The sequence below is a fragment of the Cydia fagiglandana genome, chromosome 27, assembly GCF_963556715.1.
Source record: "Cydia fagiglandana chromosome 27, ilCydFagi1.1, whole genome shotgun sequence".
NCBI lineage: Eukaryota > Metazoa > Arthropoda > Insecta > Lepidoptera > Tortricidae > Cydia > Cydia fagiglandana.
In genome coordinates, this window is record NC_085958.1 from 509,351 (window position 1) to 533,816 (window position 24,466).

Sequence of the window (24,466 nt, forward strand, 5' to 3'; positions counted from 1 at the left end):
TAAAAAACAAAAATATCAAAAAAAGCAAAACGGTCCGACACAGATATTGACAATATTAATCTGTGTTGAAAAAATCATTGCTCTAGCTTCAAAAACCACGGAGGAAAACTCCACTCCTGTTGGCTCTTAACTTCAAACTCGGGTAAATCCATATGTCAGATCATGCGATTTTGGTATTATGAAAAGGTAATAGGGTAGATATTTGCTGAGAGAGGGTCGAATGGATTTACCCGAGTTTGACGTTAAGCGACACAATTGAACTTTATGCATATAGGCCTATGTTGCTCTTCGGTCTGTGTAATCTGTCTTTGACGTTGGACCTGCGCTGCGGATATATCCGTCATTGGAGCCCAAAAGGTTAAAAAGGCATTAACTAGAATAAAACGAGCACAAACTGTATATAATATGTTATATATTTATCACAATAATATAGTATGTACAAGTAACTCTACTTTATACACCTGTGGTCTTTTCTTATAGCTACTCTACTATACTCGCCGCCATACCAACTGGCGGCCGAGGTCATCATGCCATCTCTATCACTCTTGGTTAATCTGAACAAGGGTAAAGGAGACAGCGTTATGATCTCATTCGCCAGTTGGTTGGGTTAAAATAAAATACCCTTTTATATCTTCAAGCCAACGCCTATCGGCCCAATTCGAACAATACTTACAAGATGTCACAGCGATACTGAACTGTCAGTCTCAAAAGTGACGTTTTTGCACACAGTCAGCAGCAGAAGTTGCTAAACGGGCGAGGTGTTCAATATTATCTTGACACGCTCTTATTCTCTTAACAATAAAGTCGCGTCAAGATCATTTTGAACATCTCGCCCGCTTAGCAACTTCTGCTGCTGACTGTATCGGAAACAGATATAATAATTAAAATTCTAATTGGGCCATATAACCATGCCAGTAGGACTTAAGAGTATTATTGGCATAATCGGCGTTGGCAAAGTTGAAACGGATATAAACGTTATCGGGCAAAGTTGCCAAAACAATTATGTAGTATTAAGATTATTAGTTGTGTCTTTGCCCATTTGCTAGAATATCAGAAACGGTCTCACAATTTTTATTTCTGACCATTTGGAAACAGTTAAAAACGCGTTTAAACCCATTTATTACGTATAGGGTAGTTCGCCAGTAACTGGCCACCCTAAACTTAAAATGAATTCTATTCACCTATACACATAATTCATTTTAGTAAAAGGTGGCTACTCATTGAAGGCTGGCCAGTTATTGAAACCATATACTAAAGTAAATTATGTTTATAGGTGAATAGAATTGATTTTTAGTTTAGGGTGGCCAGTTATTGGCCGGTGGCCAGTTACTGGCGAATCACGCTACCAACTTTTATTCAAATTAGAAACCTTAGTCAGTTCATAAATATAATATAATTATATACATTTATTTTATTTCTTTTCTAACAAGTAAAATTATGTATACATATTTTTGAACCGGACCGCATCACACACACGCAAAACAGTCAGTTATAATTATTAACATATTGCATAATATAATTGTCATTAAAATATGAACATGATTTAAGGCCTGTGCACACCGGCTGCGTGTGCGTGACGTGCACGTGCGGCGTTGTAGTATACAGATCCTTATGAGAGACGGCACACCGCTTGCGTGACGTGTGCGTGTGCGGCTCCAACATTTTAGCGCATGCACACGCGCACGTCACGCACACGCAAGCCGGTGTGGCTCGGCCTTTAAAATAAGTGATTTATGTTGTCATGAGTTTTAAATCAATTCTAATATCATTATAGTACCTACATTACGATATATGTGCGAAAAATAGGAAATTCGCACATGTATCATACGTTTTACAGTACACATGGCCCTTTGAATTTTCGACATAGTTGCGTAAATTATCGCACTAGTGCGATAAAGTAGCTCCATATGTACTGTAAATATTTTAATTTCATTACTTAAGAGTCACGCGAACCTACATGGCGCTATACGATCTAAGTAACGACATAAGTAATAGTACAGAAAAGAAACTTCCTACAAAACCGAAGTTTGACAGCGATTCGGGGACGAATCGTGCTGTCCCTTTCTAATATATCACACTAACCCTTTCGACTATTTAGGGTTGTCAAAATTCAAGTGATTATCTTATCTGTGGTCGGCTCGCAAAGGGACGTCAAGTTGTGCCAACCCACACACAGGTATAAAAGTTTTTAGACAAGACAAACTCGTGCCAATCGTAGCTTGGCAAAAAAGAGAAGAAATTAAAAAGTGGCAACACTGTAGTGTCGTCCTGTTCTCTTATATAAATTGGTTTGAAAGGGACGACACTACAGTGTTGCCACTATTTCATTTCTACTCTTTTTTGCCAAGCTGTATTCAATGTTCATGCCAAGTTTCATGTAATTCAAGCATTTCGTTTTAAAAAGAGAGCGTATTTTTGATTGTATGAGAGCGGCTTTGGTGGTGGGTTCATGTGACTCTTAAGTTCATATTTGTTTTCACAATTTATAACTTTGCCTAAAATTAATATTTATTTCAAAATAAATATTGTCAACATTTTTAAGGGGCAGTTTATATGAAGATGTCCAAGAAATTAAAACTGCATAACGACATATCTTTAGCGGAAAAACTTCGCTAAAGTGGGCAAAGTTGCAATTTACCGGCAAAGTTAAATAAAGGGTAAATTCCATTGTCATATATGAATAATTTAAATCTGATCTCATATTAACTACGTATACAATATACATATAATATATATTCCATACACGCACCATACCAGGCATACATACTATTCACAATTCATCATCATCATCATCATAGTGCAAAACCTAACATATACACGTTTACAACATATCATTAATTTTATTTACATAAATGCATTTTTATTGAAAAATTATATAATTTGCTCTATTTTGTGAAAGCGTTTGCTGGCGATAGGTGGCGCTGCTTCATTATTTCTTGACAATTTATTGCCTAAAGAAAGGACGCTTAGCGCGAAGAATATCGTACAATACCCGCCTGTTCCTATCTCTATCGCACGCCCGTAATTATATTACTGTCCCGCCGGCGGTCATTATCACTGTGGGAGCGGGACAGCACTATAAATATGCACGTGCGATAGAGGTAGGAACAGGCGGGTCAATGTACCAAATTCCTTGTGCTTTAGTATTATGTCCATTATACAGAAAATATATAAGAAGTCCCCTATCGCATACAAATAGCTATTCATTTATAACTACATTCATATTATTGGCACTGCACATGATTATATCGATATTCGGCCATATTATGCATTTATAATATTATTTTGTAAACATTTCTTTTACACTGCCAATGTTTTCGTACCGCTACGCTCGTAGTCGATCCCAGCGTTTTCCCGCTTTGTAAAGGAAAGTGACTACTAATAGAGGGGGTCCTGAGCGGGTTTCCGGCATTAAATGTGTTAAATTATATTTAATGTATTGCATTATATAGCCTAATATCGAAATGAGATATATAAAACAACTACAAATTGAAACATTTTGGAATGTTCATCAAAACATACAGGGTGTAACAAAAAATGGTGGCGATTCATTTAAGGGCATATTCTGTATTGCGTTCTGAATAAGAAATAATTTTGGCGCGAAAAACAATTGTTTCTATAGAGCAGGTCCCAAGTCGGCCAACCCTACCCAATATGCCCTTGAAAGGATCCCCAATATTTTTGTTACACCCTGTATATGTTTATATACGATTTGACAAACGGTTTTTATTATAGGAATGACGGCGGTCTTAGAAAAACTGTTAAAAAACATTATTGAGCTTACGCTTGTCTCAATTTTATATCTATAATATATATTTATTTACATTTCAACTTTTAAGACTATCGCCGCCTTAGGGATAGGTAATCCGCCAGTAACTGGCCACTTTTAGTAACTGGCCACCCTAAACTAAAAATTAATTCATTTTAGTATAAGGTTTCAATAACTGGCCACCTTAAGATGAATTCTATTTATAGTTGAATAGAATTAATGTTTGGTTTGGGGTGGCCAGTTACTGGCGAATAACCCTGTTTACTTCAAAATTACATTTGAGTAAGTCAGGGAGTTAAATTTCTGTACCATTTCGTACATTGTCATATTGACAATCAATATGAAAGTCGCTAGGGACCTCCATAGACTAGGAATCCTCTAGACCGAGTTTAGAGCAATTATTTCATGCAACCGATGATGCCAAAAATGGATGCGGGGGACTAGGTGAGCGAAGTCCCGTGCCGTGATTGGTCCGTTCAGAGACACGGACGTCACACAAAGACACTTTCGACTCGAACATGGAGTAAAATTACCGTATGCGTGGCAGAGGGGGTAGCGCGACTATGCTCAGTCTGGAGGATGTTTTGTCTGTGGGGACCTCGTACTATTCTCACTGTGACTAGCTACGAAACGGTACTGAAATTAATTCCTTGACCCACCCGACCGCAAAATAGCATGGCCACTCTGTGAATGAATACTTTATTATGTGTCCATGCAATTTTGCACCTCGCCGTACAATCAGGAGCAAAAGTGGCTACCACAAGTGCGTCGAAAAATGTTTTTCATCACACTTGCTCGAAAAAGAACTTATTTCATCTTATGTACAGTCAGCAGCAGAAGTTGCTAAGCGGGCGAGGTGTTCAAAATTACCTTGACACGCTCTTATTCTCTTGACAATAAAGTCGCGTCTAGATCATTTTGAACACCTGGCCCGCTTAGCAACTTCTGCTGCTGACTGTACCGTCGATTTTTTTGTTTATGTCTAAAAATATTTAATTTGATTAATTTAATAGCTGTTTAAAATATTTTTACACAATTTTCAATCGTGGCTGAATGCCGGATAGGTCTGTGCCATTAATGCCTAACCTGTCAAAAAATGACAATATGGCGGACGAATGCTTGAACTGTCACCGTATTTAAGAATGATTTCACTTTAAAATTAATTTTTTTTTCGCAAGTGTGATGAAAAACATCGTGTGTAACTCCGGGGAGTAAGAATATTACAAAGTCCAGTCTCTAATTCCCTCCAACCCGCGGCTGTCACGAATTAACACCCTCGTTTACGCTATAGGTTAAAATTTCACTGGCAAATTTAGTTTTTTTCTTGTATGGCTTTTCAGTAGGTTATGTCAGAGGCCCTTAAGGGGCCCACTGATTAACAGTCCGCCGGACGGTATCGGCCTGTCAGTTGTTCGGAACTGTCAAAATTTTGTTCTAACTGACAAGCCGATGCCGTCCGGCGGACTGTTAATCAGTGGGCCCCTTTAGAGCATTTAGTAAATGGAGACGTCATGGCTGTCATTTTCTGTACGAAAGTTTGCCTATTTTTGCGGGGCAGGGGACGTCAAATGTATCGCTATTTCTACATGATTTGTACGTAACATACAAATAGCCATGTCAGTCCATACAAAAATTACAAAAGTTTGCATAATTGTGCAAATTTTTCGGCAGAGGGGTAAGATCTTAAAGGCGACTCCAGTTATTAAATGCTCTAAGCAGAGGCTTCTAAACTACGAAGTCATATTGTGTCGCAGGTATAGTGAAGCTCGATATAGCCTCGTAAGGCCCACCCATACAAATGAAAAATACAAAATTTGCCACAGAAATTTGAACCTACAATGTAGGCAATAGAGTTGATTTTGCGTTGTTTAAAAACTGAACGAAACAAACCAAAGGCAACTCTGTTCCAACAATTGAATAAGTACTATAGGTAGGACCTTGGGCCTTAGGAGGATAGATGTTAGTTACGAGTTCAAGTAAGTGACAACCTAACCCTATATCGCCCCATGTCGACGGCATCTTTGGGGCATGATGGCCCAGCCGTTAGACTACATACACCTTCAGGGGATGGTGGTCTAATCGCTCGTGTCTGGTGGTATCACAGCGTGTCGCAGGTATAGTGAAGCTCGATATAGATGTCAGTTACGAGTTCAAGTAAGTGACAACCTAATCCTATAGTGCCCTATGTCGACAGCACGTGCTACGTGTGATGTCCTAGTCGCTCGTGTCTGGTGGTATCACAGCGTGTCGCAGGTGTAGTGTAGCTCGACACAGATGTTAGTTACGAGTTCAAGTAAGTGACAACCTAACCCTATATTGCCCTATGTCGACAGCACGTGCTACGTGTGATGTCCTAGTCGGTCGTGTCTGGTGGTATCACAGCGTGTCGCAGGTGTAGTGTAGCGCGACACAGATGTTAGTTGCGAGTTCTAGTAAGTGACAACCTAACCCTATATTGCCCTATGTCGACAGCACGTGCTACGTATGATGTCCTAGTCGGTCGTGTCTGGTGGTATCACAGCGTGTCGCAGGTGTAGTATAGCTCGACACAGATGTTAGTTGCGAGTTCTAGTAAGTGACAACCTAACCCTATATTGCCCTATGTCGACAGCACGTGCTACGTATGATGTCCTAGTCGGTCGTGTCTGGTGGTATCACAGCGTGTCGCAGGTGTAGTGTAGCGCGACACAGATGTTAGTTGCGAGTTCTAGTAAGTGACAACCTAACCCTATATTGCCCCATGTCGACGGCATCTTTGGGGCATGATGGCCCAGCCGTTAGACTACATACACCTTCAGGGGATGGTGGTCTAATCGCTCGTGTCACGTGGTATCACAAAGTGTCGCAGGTGTAGTGTAGCGCGACACAGATGTTAGTTACGAGTTCAAGTAAGTGACAACCTAACCCTATATTGCCCTATGTCGACAGCACGTGCTACGTATGATGTCCTAGTCGGTCGTGTCTGGTGGTATCACAAAGTGTCGCAGGTGTAGTATAGCTCGACACAGATGTTAGTTGCGAGTTCTAGTAAGTGACAACCTAACCCTATATTGCCCTATGTCGACAGCACGTGCTACGTGTGATGTCCTAGTCTCTGGTGTCTGGTGGTATCACAGCGTGTCGCAGGTGTAGTGACTAACCCCCGTAGCATCTGTCGTGTCGTGTCAACCTAACCCTATATTGCCCTAAGTCGACAGCACTTGCCAGGTATGTCCTATAGTCTCTGGTGTCTGGTGGTATCACAGCGTGTCGCAGGTGTAGTGCAGCTCGACGGAGCCGTCGGGCAGGGCGGTGGCGCGCAGCGTGCAGCGCGCGGCGGGCGGCCGCTAGGGGCGCGCCGCGCCGGGCTTGGGCGGGAGCCGCGGAGCGCCCGAGTTGGAGTTGGAGCTGAGGGGGAGAACGGACGTTTTAACACCAATTTTAAAGAGAACGATAGCTAGTTGTTGTTATTGGTGCTGTTATTTTTGTTATAGTTGTTGTACTGTAATATGTTTTCCAAAAGGAAAAAGAAATGAAGTTGTACTTTTACTTCTTCTTCGTCGTTATCCTCACAGCTGAGGGTCGTGACCACCATAAGTAGCTCTGTCTATAAGAAGCCTCCAGGCTGCTCTGTTCTGAGCCTGAAGAAGTGCGGACTGTGTGCCACTATTAATTGCCTCCAGGAGTGGATCCGTCCAGCGAGTTGGAGCTCTGCCTCTACTTCTTGTTCCCTCGACACGGCCAATCATTATGATCTTCTCGAGGTTGTGTGATTCTCGTCTCGCCACGTGTCCAAAGAAAGAAAGAGCTCTCCTCAAGCAGGTTACAGAGAGAGGAGTGAGGACTTTTAGTTGGCTTCGGATTGAAGCATTGGTGCGGCGTTCAGTCCACGACACTCCCAGCATTTTACGCCAGCACCACATCTCGAATGCGTCAATCCTATCCCTTAGCCTAGCTTTCAGCGTCCATGTTTCGGAGGCGTATAGGAAGATAGAGAATATGAGTGTACGCATTAGTTTAACTTTTGTACTGCGGTAGATGTTGCGATTCCTCCATATCTTCTCTAGGCGCGTTACTGCCGCCTTTGCAATCTGAGCTCGACGTACCACTTCGCTCTCGCAGTCTCCATCATTACGAATCAAAGATCCCAAGTAAACAAACTGTTCTACAGACTCTAGTTCGCGCAACTCGAACGTTCTCTGGGATTTTCCCGCTCGGTCGACAAACATCAGTTTGGTTTTGTTCCGGTTTATCCTTAATCCGTACTCCACACTAACGGATTCCAACTTTTCCAGCAGTTCCGCTATCTCACTTTCGTTTGCGCCAATGATAGTGGTGTCATCAGCAAACCGCAAACCGCGCGTCTTTTACTACGCGGTACTTTTACTAGAAAGAAAAAATTCGCATGCGAGCACTTCATTCCCGCAGCTCGGCCTTCGGCCTTCGCTGGGTTTCGAAGCTCAGAGTCGGGCCTTCGGCCCGCCGCTTCGTTTATTTGGAACACTTGGGAGGGTTGGTATTGCTTCGAGGTGTAAGCGGGAAATTGGAGCTTAAATACGATCCAATAGTAAAAGTGTCTTGACAACCTTATGTCGGGCCTCCAACTTCCCCCTCTCGTATGACGCTTCGAGCCTTCAGTCCTACGCGGAGCTCGGCCTTTGTCCTTCGCAAGCCTCGACGCTCGGACTTTCGGCCCGCCGGCTTCGCTTATCAAGACGATTGACTTGGTAGAACGCTTGGAAGAATTGTATACACACAGTTCGACCTTTGGCCTTGCGTTTCGGGAGTCGGGGTAAAGGCTCCGGGCCTTCGGCCCTCCGCCGGGGTCGGCCTTCGGCCTCCCAGCCGAAAGCTCGCCCTTCGGGCTCGCTTAACACAATTTTTGTATGGGATTTAAAAAATGCACTATGCCTGGAAAAGGGTTAACAGTAAGGGCCCACATCTAGCGTCTTTCGAGCATCGGCGTCTACAACTGTATGGCCGTGCTCGACGCAACTGCGCAGCGACGTCATTTTCCGTAGCTCTGACCAGACGCCAACGCTCAAAAGACGCTAGATGTGGGGGGGGGGCCTAATGAATGTAAAACAGACCATAAGGTATACTCACGTGTTATGTCTTCTCTGCAGTATGGCGGAGTGCGCGGGGCGCAGCAGCGCGGGCGCGGGCGCGGGGCGCGGCGGGAGGGGGGGCGGCGCGGCGGCCGCGGGGGACGAGGAGGGGGTGCGCGCCGGCGCCGAGCCGCCTGATGATGGCGCTGGCGGGGTTGTGCTCGGTATCGATGTCGATGGCTGACAGATAAAGGAGACATTAATAACGCTATATTTCAAAAACCGGCCAAGTGCGAATCGAACTCGAGTTCCAAGGGTTCCCCGTACGATACCAAATTTTCAACAATATTTTATATGTGAAACGCGAGTGAATTGCCTTTAAAAAACCAGTAGGGGTCGGATCAAAAACTAAGTAATTAGTCCGACTCACGCTCGAATGCATATTTCTAATAGGTTTTCCTGTCATCTATAGATAAAGAACTATTTTATGTATTTTTAATTTTATATGTAACACGATATTGTTTGAATAACTTTATTTTTTTCATTTATCCCCCGAAAGTGGCCCCCATGTTTAAAATTCATTTGTTTACGTTACGTATCCGTCTTTGGGTAGTAAACTTACATATCTGTACAGCACCTGCATTAATATGTTACTCTTCGAAGGCCGCAAAAATATGTGACACGCTCTTATGGCTCTACAAATAAGATCGTGTCAGATATTTTTGCGACCTTCGAAGAGTAACATATTATTGCCGGTGACTGTACCAAATTTCAACTTAAGTGGTCCAGTAATTTCGGAGAAAATAGGCTGTGGCAGACGGACAGACAGACGTACGACTGTCTCTATAAGGGTTCCGTTTTTTCCCTTTGAGGTACGGAACCCTCAAAAAGACAAATAAATGCCCTCACCAAAATTCTAACCCGGGAGCTCCTGCTTCGTAGGCAGAGTCACTACCTCACTATAGTGTGTAGTTTTCAAATAGAGCTCGACGGCTAATCCTATTGCCTATTGTTAAGAGGGCGTAGAGGAGGGTAAATTTTCAGATTCTGTCAAATTACCCCATTTCACACACAAACGCAGCTCACGCACACTACCTCAATTTACTGAGACAGGTCAGTGACCCCTAATGTTTTTTAAAGGTGCTGTTTCGAGTTTAGTGTTAACTACTGACCTCTTTTGAGGAATTTAAACTATCAAAGTTTTCTTTTGTGAGAATACAGAGAAAAAACACATTTTATATATAGCTTTCCTTGTTTGTTCATGTCATGTCATAGGTATGTGAGGTATTAGGTAATAATGAATTATTTTCGTTGTTGACTTTTGTATTAAGATAGGTACAAACGGCGACGCTCTTAACTGTTCATCGGTGGACCTTATGCCTTTTGAAATAAGGTTTACGAACTGTCAGAACAGTGTGGTGGTAGGCGATGGTATGCGGTTTGTAAACATATGATTCGGTTAAATTGTGTTCTAATGTATGGGGAAGACAAACTAATTAGATCCAGCCTTTTATGAATGTAACATGATACCTTAGGGTATGGTGCTTTAGGCACACTAGCGTCCCATCCTCTCCCCCTGACGCAACCCCCCCTTTTGCATGAAATATGTCCCGGTTCATAGTTTTTTTACATTATTTGAGGAAAGTATACATTTTAGGAAAAAAGTGTCAATGAAAGAAATAATTTTTAATAAATTCTTAACAAAAAAGGTCATATTTTTTTTTTTTATATGATGCACCATATTCATGTATTAGCTTGTTAAAATTCGAAATAACATAGTTTTTACTCAGGGTTCTAAACTTATTTATTATACACGGTGTAACATGAGGAAACTGAATAATTTTAACAGCGTATTCCTGATCATATTTAGAGACAAAAATGTCCTGTAAACTATTTTGAAATTCGGCTAGTTTCAAAGTTGATACCAATTTAAAAAAAAAAACAAGTTTTTATTGTTACATATAGTTCATTTTTTTTAGCATTAGAAAGAACTTCTCAGAAGTAACCTTGTGGTTCCAAATCGCCACTTTTAGCGGTAATAATTTGAAGTAAATTATATGTATTGACCATGTTACATTAGATAATTCAATAATTATTAACAATTAAAGAGCCTGATAAAAACTGTATGCTTGCTTCTGTGGAGTTCTTTCTAATGCTAAAAAAAAACGAACATAGTACATAACGCCTTTTTGATGGCGATGTTACTACTATGGGACGTAGTCTAAATATCCTTATTGATAGATGTCAAAAAGTGACAATAACACTTTGCAAAAACTAAGTTTTACGGAAAAAAAAAGTAAAAATCCATTTTAACTGACAAGTTAACCAATAACATTTACTTTTTAGAGTTTATTATCAATTGTAAAAAAATAAAAGTATTAACAAAATAATTAAACTAAACATTAAAATTAAAACTAAACTCTAACAACTATATACAAATATTTACAGATAAAAAATGGGAGCTAGCTCGGCGCCGGATGGTAGGGTGCCCAGAAGGCTGGTGGCATTGCCGCGCTGAATGGCAATGCCAATTCGCTGGGCAAGGAAGTACCCAGCCCTACCATTTACTTTTTATGTATGTATGTAAATATATTCAAAAATTGAAAAAAAAAACAAACAAAAAAAAATATTTGGCGAAATTGACCTAAACTCATATTAATATTTTCCTTCTTTTGACCTCAGAAATAATCTTTCGCATTTCTTGAGAACACCTTGTATAATAAATGTTATAAAATGAATGTAACCCTTTTTTATTAAGAATTTAATAAAATGTATAATAAGTGTTATAAAATGAATATAACCTTTTTTTATTAAGAATTTAATAAAGGATTATTTCTTTCATTGACACTTTTTCCTAAAATGTATGCATGAGGTCAAAAGAAGGAAAATATGTAATATGAGTTTAGGTCAATTTCGCCAAAAAAAATTGTTTTGGTTGTTTTTTTTTTAATTTTTTTAATGTATTTCTAGGTACATAAAAAGTAAATGCTATTGGTGAACTTGTCACTTAAAATGGATTATTACTTTTTTTTCGTAAAACTTAGTTTTTGCAAAGTGTTACTTATCACTTTTATACATCTATCAATAAAGATATTTAGACTAAATCCCATAGTAGCAACATCGTCATCAAAAAGGCGTTTTGCACTATGGAACAATATTTTTTTTTAATTGGTACAGTCAGCAGCAGATATACCTGAGCGGGCAAGGTGTCCAAGAAAACATATACACTTCAATCGTCACAAAAATAAGGACATCTAAGTTGTCATTTTAGCGTAGGCTTTCAGTTCGTCACATATATCTTAACTTCTGAGTTTTTCTTTAACACATACACCCTTATTTAATCACAATGACAATAACGGTTAAAAAGTCAGTGGTATCTAAGCACTCAAATTCAAGCTGCTGTCATTAATACCTACACGCACTGCCAATCACGTACGTCAGCAGCCAGGGTGCCACCAGTTGCTAAGCAGTTGTTATTTCAATGGTAACTAAGCATCAACGTTTTATCAGTTTAACTTTAAAAAAAATACTGTAGCAGCTACGAATTGACACCTCCTTTCTTAAAGAAGTATTTTATCGTCAAGTGTCAAACTTAGACAATAGATAAGTAGGTTCTGAGTATTATATTCTTTGGTAGGTTCTACGAGAATGATCGGTTTTTTATTTTAACTGTCATAGGCGGCCGTTCTTCCAAATCGTAGAGCATATTATATGTTAATATATTTATTTAGCCGGCTTATTGTATTAAAATATACTATATAGTACTAAAATACGATGCTCCGAATCGATCAAAGAACGAAGGAGAAAACAATAGAATTGAAACGTAACACGTTCACTGTCCCAATCTGACATGTAAACCTTATGGCTTTGTAATAGAGGCTAGCCGTGACCCCACGTGAGAAGCACGGGCAGTAAAGGTGTTAAGCATATCCAACTATGACTCCTCTCTTTATTTTGTTGGAGGAATGACGAATTTTGTTTTTACAACTTAGCAGAGAGGATAGAGTATACGGAGTTATATACAGTATGTATCAGAACGAAAGGCCAAGAAAGAGACCCATTAATGTTTAGGTCATACTGAGCAACTTTTACTATGTGTAGCGATGCTACATAATTTCCTATACTAAACATATACTTCCTCATACAACGTGACTTATACAACATTAGTGTCGCATTTCCAACAGAATAACATACACCAGAGTATGACACTTATGTAAAACTGTAATGTACCTTCTCAGCTGTAGGTTGATTAGCATATACTGCCTCCTGGTTAACTGGTTTCGAAGAAACAAGTCCAAAGAGCATGCCACTGGAACGGAACTTGTCGCCCGGATTGTGCGGGGGTTGTTGAACCAAACCTGGCTTCACGTATATCAAAATGATCCTCGTGATATATCCTAACCGCTCAAGTAGGTCACATCCTAATTTAATTTGTATTTTAGAATCATTTATGAAATTATATAAAAACATAAAAAAGACTTTCGTTGGGTAGCCGTAAGCGTGACAGCCCGGTGACAGCTAAGAATATAGGCGTTTTGTTCAGGCATAAGCAAGGATATATTCCAAAGGAAACAAAGTAGAAACGTACGATAAAAATATAATTATTAGTAATTATTATTAACCACTTAAAATATTACAAGTATTAATGAGCATTGACATTTTTCGAGAATCATTTGATTTCGAAAAGATTTAAGTTGGTTTGACGTTTAATGTGTTGATGTGAATCGAAACGCAACGTGATCGGTAGGATTTTATTTCGAACTGTCACTGTCATTACACTTAGACTTGGAATGGGAATACGCTAGGATGTAGATGGTTTCGAATTAAAGATTAAGAGGGATTGCCTCGTCTCCTTCCGCCGCCTGGTCCGGCTGGTGGGAGACCGATTTGTAAAGTGCGTATATCGCTGTGCGTGAATTGTGCGCGTGATTTACTTAGTGCGTCCCGTGTCGCCGATGGACATGAGCACGGTTGGTGATCGTGTTCCCTGGCGCGCTGTTGCGCGTCCCCGATTTTGCTGAGCGTCATGCTGACGCTGCCTCTACGCCGTAGGACGCGGCCTTGACTTGCAGGCCGTGTGTCGGATGGCTATGCTGCCGTCCGACGACTCCAAGGTGTCTTCGTGCGGGTCCTTCCCGTGAAAGTCCGAGCGCCGCGGGTTGTTCTCGCCTTAGCTTGTCACAGCTGGGGCTCGATGAACGCCCGCCGCTGATCTACGTCGATCTGTCTGCTACGCTAAGTTCCAGGATGAAAGCTACACCCGGTATCCGTGAGTGCACTAGACTTTCGTTTTAGGTTTTGGCCAAAACTCCGCGTTTCGCCCGTCTCGCGATCGTAGATTAAGGTTTACTATGGTGTCACCCCATAACCGCCAACGGTTTATAAAAACAGATTGTATTTTGAGTAGCGCCCGCCCTAAAGCGGAGTGCCTTGTAAGTAGTTAGCGGAGTATATTAAATTGCATGTCATATATTTGGTTTTATCTTTTCAATATCCTACCAAGTTCCCATTAACCAGGTTAGAATAACAAGAGGACCCTTGTACTCCAAAAGTCCAATGTTTTACTGCGGATCTTATCCGAGGCATCACTCCCATTAAGTATTTAAACATTTTAAAAACCTTATTATTTCTTATACACAACAACATCATTTTTTATTCACGACGATGGCGCCCGAAGAAAGCTTAAATTAAATATATAGCCTGGTTATTGTGAGCTTGGGAAGCGATAACATCAATTTATAAAATTTTTGTCATTTAAAAAACTTTATTTTTAAAAAATTTAGTGAAATTATTTGTATTAAAAATATAAAATTAATTAATTTGTGAGTTTACTTGTGACAGGGTAGCAAATTCATCAATTATTACAATTATTATTAGGCTACACTATGACTAATTAGCATAGCGCTCAGCCACATTTTTTTTTTTCACCATGCTCCATTTGAGAGGTAGGTAATTTATTTTAACACTTCCTGTATAAAGTGAAGTGTTACCAATTTATTATACTTTATTACATACCCTGACACAAGCAAACCATTTTTTTTTCTACCGACATGCCGGACGGGGAAGGAGAGGAATTTCATGAAGTAGGAGGGGGGGGATACCTTATCTACTCACCCCTACCCATGCCTAATGCCTCATTGTTTAATACGCGACCATGGGGTGCCGCGTTAGACACCCACCCGCCCGACCCACCCATTTCAAAAGTATTAAAATATTTATTCATTTTTATTTCTCAAACCAACTCAAACTTTTCATTCCGCAGACTTAGTATGACAGACGAGACACTCTAAATTTCTTTGTTTTTGACTTATTCGGTTCTAAATAGAACTATTTTATAGAACTTAAATGTTCATATTCGTTTTTGTTTTTTTGAAATGTGAGGAAATTGGTCTTACAACCAACCTCAATTTCAGCTATCTTTGAATAGCATTTTTTTAAAGTTCTGCTGAAACATGCACCATTTGTATTCGCTAAAGGTAGGGACATGTTGTTGAACGGCATGCTGCATTCCATTTGGAGTAGTATTCCTGATTCGTCACATAACCTCCGAATTTCCGACTGCTAGAGCAAACCGCTTTGTAGTTAAGGTAATCTGAAAAAAATCAGTTACCATTTAATTTTAAAGCATTGGTTCAGTGACATTATGCTCAATATTATATTTCACAAGGTGTATTTTCAAGTTAGTAACTTATTTTTTTATTTGGGTGAACTTAGGTAACAACCCATTTTTTTTTGAGTACGCGTACCTCCTTGACTCACTTGGTCAAGATTTTTTTTCAAGCGTTTCTAGGGAAACCAAATTTTTTTGTGACTACACACCCTAAGGGTCCAGGGTGATGTAATTATATTAGATATAATTCACTGACTTAGACATGAAAAAGAAAACCAAGTTTTTTTTTTTTTCACTTAGTGTAAGCCCACTGGCTACACATTGGGATTTGACTTGAGTGTGAGCTACAAGTTAGCCTCCACTATTGTATTGGATAATCTGTAGATATAAATTAGCAACTAGTTCCCACATTACATTAAGGTACTAGTAAGTTAATTTTGTACTCATAGGCATGTACATAGTAGGGCATGCCATATTAAAACTTAATTCTTAATATTGCATTATGTATGTTGATTTATACATTGATTACAAAATATACTAATTAATTAGAATAAATTAGCCTAATCAAAGATAACTAATAACTTTGTTAGCATTAAAAGATATCAATTAGCCTCAAAATGAGAGTTAGCTCATTATTAACTATAGCGACTACATTATACAACTTAAGACTATTTCAAAGGAAATCTAGGTTATATTTTTTAGTTGAGTAGCAGAAACCACAGTGTGGTGGCCACACGCTGTGATTTCTAATGTCAAACGACAATAAATATGGAGCGCATGTATATGTCCGCATGTATAGTTAACGTCCTACTGGACCAGATGATTTTTTGGGAAAAGATTTTTTTTTCTCCGGTTACCCCGGCTGCCTCGGTTAACCGGTGCTTAACCTCTTTGCCGAGAGAGGGGATATTGTAGCGATGCTACATAATTTCCTATACTAAACATATACTTCCTCATACAACGTGACTTATACAACATTAGTGTCGCATTTCCAACAGAATAACATACACCAGAGTATGACACTTATGTAAAACTGTAATGTACCTTCTCAGCTGTAGGTTGATTAGCATATACTGCCTCCTGGTTAACTGGTTTCGAAGAAACAAGTCCAAAGAGCATGCCACTGGAACGGAACTTGTCGCCCGGATTGTGCGGGGGTTGTTGAACCAAACCTGGCTTCACGTATATCAAAATGATCCTCGTGATATATCCTAACCGCTCAAGTAGGTCACATCCTAATTTAATTTGTATTTTAGAATCATTTATGAAATTATATAAAAACATAAAAAAGACTTTCGTTGGGTAGCCGTAAGCGTGACAGCCCGGTGACAGCTAAGAATATAGGCGTTTTGTTCAGGCATAAGCAAGGATATATTCCAAAGGAAACAAAGTAGAAACGTACGATAAAAATATAATTATTAGTAATTATTATTAACCACTTAAAATATTACAAGTATTAATGAGCATTGACATTTTTCGAGAATCATTTGATTTCGAAAAGATTTAAGTTGGTTTGACGTTTAATGTGTTGATGTGAATCGAAACGCAACGTGATCGGTAGGATTTTATTTCGAACTGTCACTGTCATTACACTTAGACTTGGAATGGGAATACGCTAGGATGTAGATGGTTTCGAATTAAAGATTAAGAGGGATTGCCTCGTCTCCTTCCGCCGCCTGGTCCGGCTGGTGGGAGACCGATTTGTAAAGTGCGTATATCGCTGTGCGTGAATTGTGCGCGTGATTTACTTAGTGCGTCCCGTGTCGCCGATGGACATGAGCACGGTTGGTGATCGTGTTCCCTGGCGCGCTGTTGCGCGTCCCCGATTTTGCTGAGCGTCATGCTGACGCTGCCTCTACGCCGTAGGACGCGGCCTTGACTTGCAGGCCGTGTGTCGGATGGCTATGCTGCCGTCCGACGACTCCAAGGTGTCTTCGTGCGGGTCCTTCCCGTGAAAGTCCGAGCGCCGCGGGTTGTTCTCGCCTTAGCTTGTCACAGCTGGGGCTCGATGAACGCCCGCCGCTGATCTACGTCGATCTGTCTGCTACGCTAAGTTCCAGGATGAAAGCTACACCCGGTATCCGTGAGTGCACTAGACTTTCGTTTTAGGTTTTGGCCAAAACTCCGCGTTTCGCCCGTCTCGCGATCGTAGATTAAGGTTTACTATGGTGTCACCCCATAACCGCCAACGGTTTATAAAAACAGATTGTATTTTGAGTAGCGCCCGCCCTAAAGCGGAGTGCCTTGTAAGTAGTTAGCGGAGTATATTAAATTGCATGTCATATATTTGGTTTTATCTTTTCAATATCCTACCAAGTTCCCATTAACCAGGTTAGAATAACAAGAGGACCCTTGTACTCCAAAAGTCCAATGTTTTACTGCGGATCTTATCCGAGGCATCACTCCCATTAAGTATTTAAACATTTAAAATCTAATTATTTTTTATACACACCAATGGCACCCTACTTTAAATCATTTTTATTTTTTATTCACGACATATGGGACCAACCCCGAAACCCCGGAAAAAAATTTACGCTCCCATAGAAAATTTCAACATCAGACCAGCAAAATGTATAAAACTTCCAATTATTTTTCCGCGTTATCGGGGTTGGTCCCATAGTAAAAGTTGTCCAGTATGATCTAAACATTAATGGGTCTCTTTCTTGGCCTTTCGTCCTGATACATACTGTATATCTTTGAACTTATTGTTAGTATAACCTAGCAGTAAACATCAAATGGCATTCGGCACAGGAGTAATCTAAGGAACGCCCACTGCGGGTTCAAACCTACAACGTCCTGTTAGAAAGTCGTACATACGCTACATGTGACATAATATCTTCAAAAAACATATAAACTTATGCGAAATTAATATAAAAAAATGAAACCCAAAAAAAAAGCTGTAATTTCTAGGTGCGTCCGACTGAGATTAGAACCCGCGGTCTCTGCTTTGAAAAGCAAACGCCTTAGTAACAAGACCACAACGTGCCTTGACAATTGGCTCTAAATTCGGCTTCAGTTAGCTTTCGCTATGTGTCACTCATTCGTTTTAATGATTCTATTCAATAAAAGAAACAGTTCGCAGTAAGTTGACTGACAGACCACTGTCAATGGTGTTGAAGGGCAAAACGTGAGATAGATGTATGTGATGACAAGACTGTACTGCTTTCGATGATTGTCAAAACGCTTTACCTGAAATTAGCATAGCTATTATTCATTCAATATACGACCATACATGTATGCTTTAAACGCCTATTTTTCCATATTGTTCAGATATATTTGACACGTTGACCGCTTAGATACCAGTGGTTTTTTGACAGCTAAGGTATCAATGATTTGTTGTAAGTGTAGAAATTAATGAATAGCGACTGTTAAGATATTTGTGACATGTTGAGCGCTCACAAGTAAATGCTACCATGACAGTCAACAACTTTTTGACAGTTTAAACGTTTACCTCTCTTTGAGCACCTGGAGTGTATAGCGACTTCTGCTGCTGACTGTATTACTCTGAAACTAGGCGAATTTCAAAAAAGTTTACAGGACATTTTTGTCTCTAAATATCATCAGAAATTTGTATCTGTATGTTATTTCGAATTTTGACAAGCTAATACATGAATATGGTGCATCATATAAAAAAATGAATATGACCTTTTTTATTAATAATTTATTAAGGATTATTTCTTTCATTGACACTTTTTTCCTAAAATTTTAATTTAAAATCCTATACTTTCCTCAAAATATGTAAAAAAAACTGTGAACCGGGACATATTTCATGCAAAAAGGGGGAGTTGCGTCAGGGGGAGGGAAAGGGACGCTAGTGTGCGTAAAGCACCATACCCTAAGGTACCCATACTACATTCATAAAAGGCTGGATCTAATTAGTTTGTCTTCCCCATACATTAGAACACAATTTAACCGAATCATATGTTTACAAACTTACACAGGACACTCGTGGCGTCTTTATTAACAATTTTCGGCTTCGCCTCAAATTGTTACTCACGCCACTCGCCTTTTTTGACCTCTCTTAAACAACGGTTGCATAAAATACTATAAGCGGACCGAGTGGATGTGTATTTTTGTGGACTACTTTTTTATCTAAATAATTAAATTGTAATTCATTCAAAAAAAGGTTATTACAATTAGGGATACCTCACCTACCGTATTACAAAGCATTACAAAAATGTCCAATGGCCAAAGCCGACCTCATAAATATAAACGTTCACTGAAAAAACCCAAAACATTTCTGATAATTCCATTTTGTTAGCGAGGTTATCGTTTTGCACCGAATATGAATGAAATAAAAGCACGTTGTTATTTGATAGATACATTTATATAAAAATCGTCACATGAAACCAATATAGGTACTCGTACACCAGACCCTTAAATATCGTTCTTTCAACTGATAATATAGCCACAAAAACTCGCTGAGACTGCAGGTCGTCTTGATTTCAATTTCTTGATGATATATCATTGAATTAACTTTCAAAGCACGTGATAGCTCTTAGAATAGCAACAAAACTGGTTGAAACTAAGAATTTTATTGCTGAAATTATGTAAACAACATTGCTACGTCTTGATAAATAAAATTTTAATCATTTATATTGTTTACGTTAAAATGTGAAAAATTTTGTTGATAAATTGTCTATCTAGTATATTGACATTATGTCATATATGTTTTAAATGACGTAATATGAATACCAGCACAATGAAAATTTATTCCAATAAGAAATAACAAATCTTCAAACTTTTTGATTTCAAGTGAATTAGGAAGAAGCTAATTGAACTGATTTGGTTGTATTCATACATTTTATTAAATAATTTGTTATATTTTTTAAGTATTATGACTTGTGAATTAAAATAAATCGAAATTTTAATGACTCTAGATCTCCGTGTGACGTTATTTATTTACCCTATTTATTTTGAACACAGTTTTTCACTGGTATCATCATTCGTATACGGACATGAATTTCTGTCAATATATATTCCAAACCCAAATGTCAACCCGGGACGAAGAAGTACGCGTCCGCTTCGAATGAGCCCCAGCGGGCATCTGATTAAAAAGAGAATTTGACAGATATGGCGGATGTATGGAAATTTTACGAAAGTTTACGTTTACAATTGAATTACTCTGTTGCCTTCAAGAGGAAAAATAGGAAAAGCCTGATTCGTTGTAGTCCAGTTATCTGGCTTTCGATATCATTCGATTTTATAGCTTGATCATCGATTTTTTTATATAAATTTTACTAAACGCTGACACTCGCTCATCTCATTTTAGGTACAACTTTGCATAAGTGTATTTATTATATTGTAAAAGATTTCAGATTTTCAAGGGTGATTCGTTGTAAACACACTCTTTGGGATAATAATGACATTTATTATAAAAAAAATTATCAACAGATGTGAACGCTAGCGACTAAACGGTGACTGCCTTTTTCGCTGATTTTGCTCGATGCAGTCTTAAGTAAAACCGCTCGTACTACTTACCTGCAAAAAGGGTCTTCATTATTCTATTTGGCACCTGAGCGCGGGCTAGTCCAACGCTCAAAAAACCAGTGTAGGTGCGCTCTCCGATAACGCGCCTTTGTTACGCATCTCGATGACACATTTTAGACTGGTTCAGTAGCGTTCGACTCGCCGGCACTCAGTAACCGAAGTACGTATTTTTTATGCAGGTGGTTGTGTCACGTGGCACGAGCGGTTTTACTTAACAATAGACAATAGGATTAGCCGTCGAGCTCTATTTGAAAGCTACACACTATACCTACTACAGGCTAGAGTAGTTACCTGTAATGTCACGTGTCATGAACGAACCCATAGATTTTTCGGACACATTATGAGATCACCAATGCATGATATGGAGAAGTGTATCATCTTGGGGCGAATGAATGGCAAACGCGCTCAGGGTGGGGCTCGTAAGAGATGGTCTGACGCCATGAAGAAGACGAGTGGCGGCAGCCTGCACCGTGCGGTCCACTGTTCCACTGTCCACGAGAGATGTTGCATGTGGTCGCGATCCTCAGCATTGAGGGAACCAGGAAGAAGAAGAAGAGTTACCTGTAACAAAGGTGTGGGCAGCGGCGCCGCGGCGGGCTCGCGCGGGCGGCGCGGCGGCAGCGGCGGCGGCGTGCCGCACACGCCCGCTGAGGAGGCCGACCCTCCCCCCGCTGGGGACAACGATCATAGATCATAGGTAATCATAGTTTAGGCATAAGGCAAGATAGGTTAGGTAGGCTAACTTGGAAAAAGTTTTCGCAAAAATTTCATTTTTGATACAAGTATTTATCGCTGACTGTACTTTTTTTCCACAGGCAACTAATACTCATCGAGACAATTCTAAAAACCCCTCACACAATTAGGTTGCGTTGTTTCATCACAGAGTTCTTATGGCCACCTCCTGTCTCCATCATCAGATCAGCTCGATGGTACCATAATATTGCATTGTCATGCGATTTATACTATGTATGCAAAATTTCAGCTCAATCGGAAACCGGAAAGTGGATTAAATTTAACTTGCAAGATTTGATTACACACAGACAGACAGAGAGACAGACAGACAACGGTCAGGTGAAACTAAATAAAAGCTTGTAAAAAGGTTACAATGCTATGTTTCATTTTTCAAATATTTATCTCACTAAGGTTTTTTTTTTTCAAATTATAAATACACAATTCACTTTTTAACACATTCATTGCGGCAGCACATATGCGTCTACCGTCATACAAGTTTGTTCCTAGGCCACGCCCCATGGCAGTGAATGCGTTACGGTTTAACTAATACGGAGCAGTTGTCACACAGAAAAAAATATGAATGTGATACTTTAGTGTGTCTATTATACCTTACCCACACACATACATGCGCATAGGTATTATAGTATTTATTTATTTACACAAGGAATTCCAACAGCTATGAAACATGGATTAACCTTTTGAAATAGCATTACAGAGCCAATTATAAGAACTTGCAAGGCCATATACATGTTATTTAATGCATTACACGTTTAATCTCGAATCAAGTCGAGTCAACGGCCAACAACCTTACATGGCGACCCTGCCGGGATACTGTAATAGTCAACGCCCCCACCTTACATGGCGACCCTGCCGGGATACTGTAATAGTCAACGCCCCACCTTACATGGCGACCCTGCCGGGATACTGTAATAGTCAACGCCCAACCTTACATGGCGACCGTGCCGGGATACTCACACAGAGGCTCGTGTGTGGGCGTGGCGGGGCCGGGCGGCGCGGGGGTGGCGGCGGGCGCGGGGAAGCTGAAGGCGGAGGGGGGCCCGGCGGGGGACGGCGGCGCCGGCGCCGGCGACCGCTTCGGTGACATGCCCGGCAATCTACGGAGGATTACAACGTTTTACCGAAGAGAATTTGAAATAGAGAATTACTGTCATGGTAAATTCTGTAGCTACAGTACCTACGTTTACTACCATCTTTCGACAGAAGATTAAAACTGTTAGAACGCCATTTGACTTTGATCCTTATTCTTTCACTGATATGTGTTAACTTGGTAAATATTAATATTAACGCCATCTACTCGACACTAGATCTAGCCAAGGGTATGGAATGTTTTCGAGCGATGGCGCCGGTACGATGTTTTGTCTTACAGATGTAGTGCATAATTATTTTTCTCAAACATGCAATGAAATATTGATGTTATGTTCCTTATAATAGGCTGCGAAGTATGACGTTTCAGGTGCGGCTAGGACAAAAGGTCGTTAATGGAATTTCATACAAATCTTGCAGGCCTAGGCCGGCAAAGTCCTCTTTTTTAATTTTCATTTCACAGATATTTGTGACACAGCATCGTGGCATTCATCCATTAAAAAAAAACAACTAGAGGCAGTATTTGCTTTATGGTTCGTAATGACACTCTGCCACTACGCCTATAAAAAAAAACAAAAATCAATGTTAGCTATAATTTGCCGTTTTATTTGTATAAAATCAACATGAATTTAATAAATAATACATTATTAACCAAATTCTATAATTTTAAATTATAAATTTAACTACACCAATAAAAACATTTAAAATATTTCATCTAAACGTTCCGGTAAAAAGGTCTACTCAAACACTTAGTAATTTCTTTTAAATTGTTATGGAGGCAAAGTTGAAAAATTTTCATTCTGTTTTATTGGATTTATGGTGCGTTGTTGATTTTTTACTTTAATATGAGTTCCGACGAAATAATGAAATTAATATTAATTGTAATCGTAGGTGTTGGAATTGGCAGCGTAAGCAGAATTTATTTTAAATAACTTGCTGCCTCTGCCGCCAAGTCAAAGACGAAGTATGTTTAGTTGCTTATGGCAATTTTGTTATTTGAGAAACTAAGAAAAATGGCTTACAGTTTATTAGAAACAGTTTTGTGGCATATTTTAAATGAATGTAACTACAAATTCGTGAACACTGTGGAAATTATACTTATTTACTCCATGCATAAAGCAACGATGTATGTGAAACATGATATCAACATGAAAGACTATGTAAACTTATGTGACGAAAACGACAGTCAGACGGATACACGGCGAAAAAATCAAAGATACATGAAAATATACAGGTAGTAAAAATACACGACTCGTGTAAAACATACGCGTGATAATGATTATAGGTACGTGTTGGTTATATTTTGGCTGTAGTTTACTTTTAGTTTTTTCTATATAAAACTTGGGTTTCGTGGATTTTTTTATTTTATTTATTTCATTGCATGTTTGAGAAAAGCACTATACATACCTCGGCGGGAAATGGGGTTGCCCGCGCTCAGACCTATCCGGCCTCGCTTCGCTCGGCCGTCTATATGTCTTCGGCCGGCAACCCCTTTTGTCCCAGCCTCTGTAGTAATGTACTATTCCATTGTAAGTTTCCAAAACACAACTTTCACTACACAAACGGGTCTACCGCGATATAACTTTATTGTTTTACCTTAAACTCCGATGTTTCAGCTGGTGCAACTCAGTCTCTTTGGTGGTACAAAACGCGAGAGTTTAAAGTGTTGAATTGTTGATACAACGTTCCACGGGCGTAGCCAGGGGGAGGGTTTTGGAGGTTCGAACCCCCCCC

General features: G+C 39.7%; 2 protein-coding genes across 2 annotated transcripts in view; both read right to left on the bottom strand.

Moving 5' to 3' along the window:
• Positions 1-24,466, bottom strand: part of LOC134678038 (fasciclin-3-like) — a 341,696-nt gene that overhangs the window by 283,684 nt on the left and 33,546 nt on the right. The window lies entirely within an intron of this gene.
• On the bottom strand, positions 21,271-22,733 carry LOC134677784 (uncharacterized). Its single transcript, XM_063536212.1, has 3 exons — positions 22,604-22,733; positions 21,458-21,567; positions 21,271-21,384 (listed from the first exon to the last, which is right to left on the bottom strand). Exons 1-3 carry the CDS (start codon positions 22,731-22,733, stop codon positions 21,271-21,273), a joined length of 354 nt encoding a protein of 117 aa, XP_063392282.1.

Bases quoted from the DNA above. Each gene is read 5' to 3' on its own strand.
- LOC134677784 (XM_063536212.1), bottom strand. From the start codon at position 22,733: ATGTCACCGAAGCGGTCGCCGGCGCCGGCGCCGCCGTCCCCCGCCGGG. The intron at 21,568-22,603 runs GTGAGTATCCCG...CGTTGTCCCCAG, and splicing joins GCCCACACACGAGCCTCTGT to CGGGGGGAGGGTCGGCCTCC. The intron at 21,385-21,457 runs GTAACTCTTCTT...TCTCGTGGACAG, and splicing joins TGCCCACACCTTTGTTACAG to TGGAACAGTGGACCGCACGG.